This window comes from Pholcus phalangioides, unplaced genomic scaffold, assembly GCF_987345545.1.
Source record: "Pholcus phalangioides strain wild (caught in Gottingen) unplaced genomic scaffold, Ppha-v1.0 ptg000011l_1, whole genome shotgun sequence".
In the NCBI taxonomy this organism is placed as follows: domain Eukaryota; kingdom Metazoa; phylum Arthropoda; class Arachnida; order Araneae; family Pholcidae; genus Pholcus; species Pholcus phalangioides.
Window position 1 is genome coordinate 21,639,331 of NW_028301604.1, and position 10,307 is coordinate 21,649,637.

Sequence of the window (10,307 nt, forward strand, 5' to 3'; positions counted from 1 at the left end):
CCAGACCTTTAAGTCATTGTGAAAGCCTCCTGCATTAAGGTACGAACATAGTGCACGCTGGTTTCAGATTCTGCAAATTCATGTCGTTATGGATTGGTTATAAATTTGAATTTCAGGTTTTCTAACCAATCCGTATCGGCCCGGACTCGCAAAATCGGAAACCAGTGTGCACTAGGTTCACACCCTTAGATAGTGACTTACTTGAACGATTTCACAATGGACTTCAGTCTGTCAGTACTTCTATATAGCCCGGGTGTTGCAGTGGTAAGATGCTCGTCTACCACTTCGATGGTTGCCGTAAGGTCCCAGGTTCAATCCGGGGGGGGGGGGAAGAATATAGACAAGATATTTTCCCTAACGTGCTTGAGGAGACCACCACCCTTAATTTTCAACTCAACTCGTTAATGGCAGTAAATTTCAATATAGTTATGTGGCTGGAGATGGTGTTTGGTGAAGTAGTTACTTCTTAAATTTACTGAACTTAATGTTTGAGTTCTAATAGAGATTTTGCATGAGAACATGATAAACCGATAGTGAAAAATGAAAAGTTTTTCTACTACAAATTTCAAGATCAAATATTGTTTTACTCTCACTAGAACATTCGTGCTGAAAGTATTAAATTTTGCTGCATTCAAGCATCGATAATGAAGTTGCCCATTTTAAGGAAATTTTAATAGGACAAGAATATGAAACAGAATTACTATCATGTTAAATTTATCTTCTCAGAAATATGCTTATATTTTTTCTTGCAGTGTGTCCATAAACACCGCAGCATTTGCGTTGAGCTAATAAATCATAATATATGGGGGGAAAAGCTGCGCTTGAAGAAATATATTTATTTCTCGTCATTCAATATGTAAAAATTTATAATAAGGGATGGAATTCCCTTGAATGAAAGTTTCAATTTGTATTCTAGTATTTGGTGATACGAAAGACCATAATAGAATAATTACAATTGGGATGATGTCAAAACTACGGTGTTGACAAGTCGACACTGTTCTTGGTGAAAGTGTTAAAGTTAATCACCTGAATACGGGTATTCAGGTAACGAGCACTGTTTCAGAAAGTTTGCTTTGAAGAGAGAGTCGTAAATGAATTCAATTACGGAAACTCCGGTTTTAGCTAGTTGGAGAGGGTGATGGTCGGTCGGCGAGGATATCCTCGTGGTACAGATAATGAACTTTTGCATAGCGTGGATGATGATCCTATAGTTTGGAACGAGTTCAAAAAAATTTTCCCATCTTTTTCCACTGGGAGGTAATGAAATTAATATTGATCCAGAGAGGTCTGTCTGTCTGACAGTATACCCTTGAAGCTACATTAGTTCGAGCTAAAATTACCAATGCACAGACTGCTCTATTTTCTGGTTAAATACGAAAGTGCAAAATACGTGACTTGTTTAGGGAAACGTACATGTTCGCCCATGTGAGAATTTATATATATTGATATTTTTATATTTCAGATTTTCGCAATTTATTTCTTCGCTGCAACATAGTCTGCATAAAATAATTTTTATAACTAGAAACTTGCTGAATACTTCGTTTTTTCTCATTTGAAAGCCACAGAAACTCTTCGAAAACTTATCAAGCCAAAGGGTGTGAACATAGTGCGTGCGTATTTCTGATTCTGGGAATCAGTGTCGTCTCCGATTGGTTAAAAATCCGAATTTCCAACTTTTATCTTGAAATTCGGGTTTTTAACTAATCGGAGACGACGCGGGTTTTCGTAATCGGAAATACGGACGCACTATGTTTACACACAAACGCAGGATTCCTCATTTTTTAAAGATGTATTCTGATAAAACTCATGTCAGAATGACAAACTTATGCAATGCGTCAAAGGCTGAATATATAATTGAAAATCTCTCTTGTATATCGAACATTCACCGAGTTGCACAAACTTGACAATAACTGAGATTATATTTTGCGAGTAACGCAGCGTAATAAATTTATTAAAGCACTTCAGTGAATAAAACACATTCAACAATCTAAACCTTGGTTTTTATACCTTGGAGTACAAAATCAGGAACTCCTACAATTAATTTTGGGAAAACCATAGAATTTAAGATAAATAAGAACTAATTAATCAAATTAAATTTCAATTGAGAATACATAGAAAAAAATTGCAATTATTTTACTCAATTGCATGATATTTTCTATTGATTATAATTCGTACTACTGTTTTGCTCAATGGAATACCTCAATTTATCATACATGATAGTATAAGTACTGCCAACAGGTGGTACCGTTTTGCTAAAATATGAGAATTGCAATTTTTTTCCCAACTTACTCTTCTTATGAAGATTAATGTTGATTCAAGACTAGTGGATGTCTGATTCAAGGATGAGAGATAACAGGAAAACAGTTATAAAATCAGTTTTTATTTCTATGACTTTAAAAACTATTCTGTATCGACATATTTTTCAACGAATATTTACATCGGTTGTTTGGTGTCTTTGATGAGTGAACTAGAAAGAAGCTCGAACACGTAATAGGTTATACAGGGCGATTCCATAATTCCCATTGCCGCATTTTAGTGGAGAATCGTTGATTCTTGAGGCATAACTTCCTATTAAAAAAGTATCCAAATAACGTGTAAAACTCATACGTCATTCATGCTGCAAAAGGTTGTATAGTTATTAAAATAAGAAAAATTAACTTTATTAGATTGACTCCGTGTCATCACAAATCCTATGGGAAAATTGTAGTGACTTTTCTGAGGAAAAAAAATCCACGTTTCAAAGTGTATCATTCACAGAGATATTAGAATTGAAAAATCGGAGAAAAGTTGGGAAGAACAACAAATTAACAGAAAACGCTTCTTTCCCTCGTTTATGCTGTTCTTTCTCATTTTTTCTCAGATTTTTGAATTCAAATATCTCAGCGAATACTTCACTTGCAACGAAACGGTCTCAAGCTAAACTCATAGAATTCGACGAAAATTTTACAGGCTTTAGTAGATGGCTCAAAATATGTACTGTGAAAAAAGTAGCTGCGGAATTGCAACAGAAAAGCTGTAAAAAATGAATACAAATCAACATTTTTAACGCCAAATGCAACCCTACTTGGTGAGGATTCAGAGAAAAGTAGCAAATTCTTAAATGAACTGTCCATGTTTGCTCCGAATGAGTTCAAATCTGTTGTGAAGTTAATTTTGGGTATTTTGCATTCAAAAGTGTTTGAAATTGAGTTTGAATACATATTTTTAATCTAATCGTGCATTTCCTACACTTATTTTATATAAGTGAAACAAATTAGCGAGTTGCAATAAGTTTTTGTTGTTTTGTTTAATGCTGAAAAGTCTTTCGAATGAAATTGCATTGTTGTATACCTCGATGTTTTTGAATCTATTTTTTTAAACCAGCTGTGGTTTTCAAATAGAAAATAGCACCACATATTAATGTGTTCAACGTGGTGTGGATGCTGTACCACGAATTCTCTGTTCAAGAGAATGGAGCTGACAGATTTTACAGGTGGTGAAATAAATTTAAAAAATAAAATAATGGAATTTTTGAAAAAACCTGAATCTATTTGCGAATTGATTAGTGATGAAGTAGAAGACACTCTGGATTTCGAGTCATCCGTTGACGAAAATGAATTTGAGAATTCTGATTCTCAAATGGATGAAAATGATAAAATGTATGTAGGTGAAGAGTTAAATGAGGAAGTCCAGAGTATATCCCATTTGAAACTAAAAGAGCAGCCGTGGAATACTGGCGTTGCAGTAAAAAAATGAAACATCGCACACTAAAATCTGTTCAAAGCAAGTATAGATTTGTAAAAAGTTTGTCTCAAATGTATTTGTGGGAAAATCAAGTCAACAAATTTGGTGATAAGCAGCATAAACTATACAAAATTCAAAAATGTTTTTCAGCAGTTTCAGGATGCGAGGTGCGTGACTCGGATTTGAAAAGCTGGGCTTGTAATAAAGCTCTGTCCCTAAAAATGCCATTCAAAGCTTTCTGGAAATGGCTCCAATTTTAAACAAATGTAGAATTGTTAGCAGAAAAATTACTAAAATGATAGCTCAAAAGAAGATTTATGAAGAGGATCATATTGTAAATGCTTCAAAAGCATATGTAAATGATGTATTTTTTTTAAAGAATTCGCAGTTGAAGGATAACTATAGATGTTTACTACTGATCAATCGGGTTTTAGTAAAAGAAATTCATTCGGGGAGAACGCTTGATTTTTTGGGTTCAAAACAGATTCAAAGTGCTGCACACCTATCCATGCTACGACCCATTCATATACTGTAATGCCAACAATAAGCAAAGATAGAATGCTGCTATCGCCTTTATTTATTGTGTATTCTGAACCTAAAGGACAATTCGGAACCCAAGTTCGGCGGATGTTTCAAGCTGAAAATATTTATACCGTTGCTTCGAAATCGGGGATCAAAAGAACTGCGCGAATATTTATCTGTGTATTTTAAAAAAACACCCGATAAAACCGTACTTTCATTGAATTCTTGGTCACCCTTCAAAAACAATGATGACTGATAGTGTTACGCCACCGGGTAAAATCGTTCATGTGTTTGTGATGCCACCTAAAACCATTCATCTACTGTAATACAACCGCTTGATAGGTACGGTTTTCGGGTGTGGAAAAATTTCGTTCGAAAATTTCCAGATTTAGTTATGATTGAAGAAATACAAATCGATTTTTTTCATCGAGACAATATTTTTAAAGTACAATACATTGCACACCACCAGTTTTGTTCACTACGCTACGTCAACTTGTGGAAATATTCATGGCATGCATGCTCATACACAGAAGCGAATCCTGGGTATTTCGAGAATCCTGTTGATTTCACATTTATTGCAAACAAAACTGTGCATCCAAAATATTCGCTCCCTGTAGCTGGTGTAAAATATGTTTCTGCATTTCTTCAATGAGCCTCGTATTTGTAACTTTCAATTTATAAAGAAATTAACCCTTTCACTCAACCCGAATCAATTGTAATCAATAACGGGCAGTATACACCGACAGAGTTTAAACTACAACCGCAGGTGAAAACTGAAAATTGACCGTGTCGATATCTAATCCTTTGACTTGCGATCGCAGTTTAAACTGTGTCGGTGAATACGGCCGTATATCTGTTGTAAACTATGCAAGATAGTGCTGAGGCATCTAATCTGCATTTTCTAGTTTTCGAGTGATACTCTTTTAAAAGAAGCTATTTTTAAAATATTAACGCCTCTAAATGCAGCATAAAGCACGTTTTGATAGTATAAACGCATTAGCTGTTTTCGCTAATTTTCAAGAATGCAGTGTCGCCAATTGATGCTAACTGTACGGGTTTGGCATACCAGACCCAATTTTCAACATTAATTTACTCCTCTCCTAATGCAATTCCGCAGCTACATTTTTTCACAGTACACATTTTGAGCCATCTATTAATTCTTGTAAAATTTTCGTCGAATTCCATGAGTTTAGCTTGGGAGCGTTTCCTTGTTAAGAACAGATTTTTTTTGTTGGCCTCAGGAGAGACAGGGCAACCACTTTCTAATTGGATTTTTGAGGACAGGGTATCCGTGTAAAAAGTCAATTTTTTTCATTTCAATAACTACACAACCCCTTGCAACATGAATGACGTATCTGAGTTGTATACGTTATTTGGATATTTTTTCTAATTGGAAGTATGCCTATAATTAACGGTTCGGCAGTAAAATGCGGCAAGGAGGATTATGGAATCACCCTGTATATTCCAATCGGGAGAGGTGGTCCTGGGATATTCTGGAGGCGGGGTGGGCACGGGTGATAAATGAAAAAGGAGTCATTGCATGTGGCTAAAGGGAAACCAGCGTGCACTATGCTCGTACCCTAAGGGTACAAACATAGTGGCGGCGGGTTATTGGTTTCTGAATCAATCCGTAATCGTGCCGACTTGCAGATTCGGAAACCAGCTGCCACTATATTCCTACCCTAAACTGTAGATCCTGGCCTTAGCGGAAGATAAGACCGTAATGTAAGTAACAGTGCGTGTACGATTATTAGAATGTTAGTGTAATAAAATAATCATTTAGCGCAGTTAAACGTTTGTTGGGATTTTCAGTTGACTACTCGCCCAATCAGTTATATCCATGGGAGGGAGGGAGGGGGGGGGGAAGAATAGCATGACTATCATTACAATACAAGATTCATCGAAAGACTGGTTATTTGTGGAGATGAAGATTACAAGGAAGAAAATTCATCACTGCCCCACGGGGAACGAACCCCGGTCTCTCGCTTGCCGGACGAGTGCTCTACCATCTAAGCTATGGAAGCAGATAGAATATTTCAACCTTGGAGCGTATATATATATGTTGAAAGGCATACATGGACGGCGTCAACAATCAACTAACAGCTCGTGAATGACGTAGGCCAACCAGATGACCACATGCATAATTATGTATGCATTGTTATGACTATCATATACGTTTTTATTTCAGCTTTAAATTCGATTATCAACCAATTCAAAGAGAATTCACAAGATTAAGTATTCCAATCGACAACGAGCGATATTTATATGGATTTTTAGTACGTTATAAATTTGATAAAACTGAAATTTATCATGCTTGACATATCCATATATCTCGAGAACAAAATCTTTATATAAATTTCATCGTTAACGTATCAATGTTTAGCAAAATAACTTGTCTAAAAACAAACACAAAAACATCCAAATAAGAATGAGAATTTTTGAAAAGCTTACCTTTTATATTGAAAAAAACATCTATTATTAGTCCGCAGAAGACGAAGACCATCGCCATTCTGCATTCAGAAAAGTCGAAAAATTATTTTTTGGGACAGGAGTCCAGATCGCTCATGAAGGACTACGTAACCCGATATGTTCTGCGAAAGCAGTTCCAAAGAATTTTTCTTTGTGAACATGATCGAGACGCGCTATTTCATCATTTCCCATTGAAAATGTTTCGCATTCCTCTCGCAGAAATTATCACCAACAAAACACGCACGATCTTTCCGATATCCAAGCACGCGAGCAAAAAAAAAAACTACTAACACGTGCTCTGTAGCTTCCGAAACGTCTAGTTAATAATAAGATAAATATCCGTGAAGTTCACATCTCTCAAATTTTACGAACGCACATGACAATCGCATGCTAAGTGTCCTAAAAAAAGTATTGAATAATAATTGCAGCTAATTTAAACGTGATCTCTTGTTTTTGCACCGATTGGACGCGCGGTGTCTACAAACAAGTTTAATTTTGGAGATGCTCGCTCTGTTTGTGGTACGCACCGGGCGTCCGCGTGCTGTCTGGTAGTATGTCGGTCGTAGCAGCAGCGTGATGCATCACCCTTTATTCTTGGATGGGGGCGTTTGTGTGGACAAAACTCACTCACTCACGAGAGCAGTTGTCGCGTATCCAAAGAAATTTGCGCGCGAGCGCTCTCTCTGTCACTATCTCATATAAAATAATAACCGGCACACACACACAGCAAAGCTTTTACCGACTAGCGCGCCGCCTCAATACCGGCCGAGTCGACTATAGCGGCAGAGGGTGCGGTGGGAATCGATTGTAAAAGCTCTTCCATCTTAGCAGAGAATTTCCAGACGAAAAAAAAAAACCGTTTATATATATTTTTACACACAATACTCCAAAAATGAAGTATATTCAAAATCGTAGTTAATTATTTTTAACTAAAGAAGCGAATTAAACAACTTTTTCTCGTATCAGAAGCTCGATTTCCATCAAAATTATTAAAGTAGTTAAAAAATTATTAAAGCAATTAACTCTATCTACCACATTATGAAAAAATGAAATAATTAATAATTCTGAAGTAAATGTTTAGATATAGGTTATTTTAGTTCTAATTAAAGCCTAAAAACAAAAAAAAAACTTATCGAGTACGCAACGAATTAATTAATCTGGTACTTTAATTAATCTGATACTAAACTATTATCAGTGCTATACGCTTACAATAAAAATTAAAAATGCCAATTGAAATATGTTGATTAATACAGTTTCACATGACTATTTATTCATTTTACCACAAATAAAACCATAATTTGTTTCATACATTTGTTAGGGAACACTTTGTGGGGTGTAGAAAACAAACGTGTAATGCGGTAAACACTTTTACAGATCTAACTGAATTTTACATATTAATTATAATTTTTGCAGCGAACAAATACCAAAGGTGATGCTAATGACGTGGATTTTGAAAATATGTCAAGACCAGCATAAATTTGGTGCATTACGATGATGCTCTGTCTCTCGATACAACGATAATCCATATGCTAATTTGTTTTAGGATTTTTCTCTTTGTCCGCAGAGTATCGTTGTATCAAAATCTCACTTACTAGTTCTACAAATAAAGAAAAATGCCGTTCAAATGATGATAAAATTGAAGCGCATATTTCAGAAAACCCATAAGCGCAGAATTTCAAATTTTGAGATATTCGAGAAAAACGTTCTAACTAAACTAAAAGCAGGTATATTTTTTACAAGCGAAACTCCTGAATGTGAAAGGTGGTTCTATGCATAAAATGGAAACGTGATATATTCATTAAGGTTTAGGGAAGGGGGTAAAAAAAATTCCAGCTTCTGCAAATACGAAGTTTCCGCAATAAAATAAATTTACAACACTGTTTTATCATTTTTATAATATTAATAAGTTCATTTAGAATTAAAAATCAAAGCTGACTTTTTAATAACATTAAATTTTATTTTGGTCAGTTACAGATATTTTGTAGAAATAAAATAATTATATGTAATATCATATCTACTATTCTGCATATATAGTCTATATAGTCAGAATCTTCTTTTATTTCAACTTTAGATGTCGGCCAACTCAAAATCATGTAGTAGAATTCAGTTAGTCTGTGGTATAACCGATGCTTAAACATGTATATTCAGCGAGCTTCTGCAGATCATCCATGTTTTTCTCTTGTTGATTGGGATTTTCCCAGCAGGATAGGCTTTCGTAGTTAGTGGTTCAGGTGGGTGATTGGTCTTTCTCAAAGAAAATGTTGGCATGCTCAAGACATTAATGAACGTCTTGGCTTTCCCTTTTCCAGGTAAACCATGACTGAATATATACAAATACAAATACAAGGCCACAACAGGCAAAATGTGCAGCGAGGTGGATGAGAAAAAGATGCCCATAACAAATAAGAAAAAGTCTGTAACAAATAGGTGTTCGTACGTAGATATTTAATGTGATTCTTTCTCCTTTCGAATGCCCCTTCCTGACGTTTCATCAGAGTTAACAGTTTTTTGTACGAGAATGGCCATCAATTTTCGAAGACATGTATGTATCTTGTATGCTTTTGCTTTCCATTGAGTAGAAATTATTAGAAATTTCACACTCAAAACTTCTTTGGTGACATGTTTTAAACACTTGGCAGAACATTTGCGATTATTTTGTCAGGGAGACTTTTCTAAGTGATTTTCTTACCTTTATAAGTAACATATTCTTGACCTAAACTTACGATTTGCATATTACAGTAAAACCTGTATATAATGATACTGTAGGGACCTATTAAAATACTGTTATAGACAGGTTATCGTTGTAGACAGTTTGGGCATTTACGCTATTTCCTATTAAATAGGAATTCCGCTGGGACCAAAGAAAATATCGTTATGAGCAGGTTTAGTGTAATAGACTATCGTTATACTCGCGTTTCACTGTATATTACGTTTGTACGTGCCTGAATTAATGACACCTTTTCTCATTTTCTTCGAAGTTTCCACTTTTGATTGCGATTAAACAGACACTTTTTTCAAACTTTGAAAACAGAGAACGTAAAATAATCACTGGAACCCTCAAAACATACTTCCGAAACACAGAATAATCAGAGAAACGACCTGTTTGATCTTTTTAGATCTGATGAAACACGTCAATGACGTCATGCTGTCAACCGTTTCAATTTTTTAGCGCAGAAATCCCCTCAAGTGATGTCACTTGTGGGGTTTCTGCACTAAAAGAATATTTCAGGACGCAAAACGGCGGTATAAAAAACGTTTTTTTCGGTGAGTTTCTGCACCAAACGAAGCGTCAATCAATCAACTACAAGAAACAAGTATTAACTCAATTTCGAATTTTTTGTCAGTTATAGGGTTTCTGAAATAAGCGCTTTAATTGCAGTTGACCATTGTTTATATGCAATCTACACCTCACCATATACTGACGGTACTTGTAAGTACGACACAGGGGTACAACAAAAAATGGCGACTTGACCGCAGCAAAAAATGCTACCGCAGGGAGTCCCCCATCGAGGGGTTAGCGCACCAACCTCACGATGAGTACGAAAAACAAACCTGCCGTTCGGAATCGGCAATAAATTGTAGGTCCCGGTCTA

The 10,307-nt window shown here is 35.5% G+C and overlaps 1 protein-coding gene across 3 annotated transcripts in view; it reads right to left on the bottom strand.

Annotated features, from left to right (window-relative positions):
* Positions 1-7,414, bottom strand: part of LOC149080216 (protein kinase C-binding protein NELL2-like) — a 192,184-nt gene extending 184,770 nt beyond the window's left edge. For 2 of the 3 annotated variants that reach the window (XM_089239276.1, XM_089239273.1), the window contains exon 1: positions 6,697-7,414. In XM_089239276.1, the coding sequence (XP_089095402.1) occupies positions 6,697-6,754 (58 nt within the window). In that variant the 5' untranslated portion in view covers positions 6,755-7,414. The remainder of the gene's footprint in view (positions 1-6,696) is intronic. The other variant, XM_089239277.1, reaches the window with a different exon arrangement.
* Between the last annotated feature and the right edge of the window lie 2,893 nt (positions 7,415-10,307).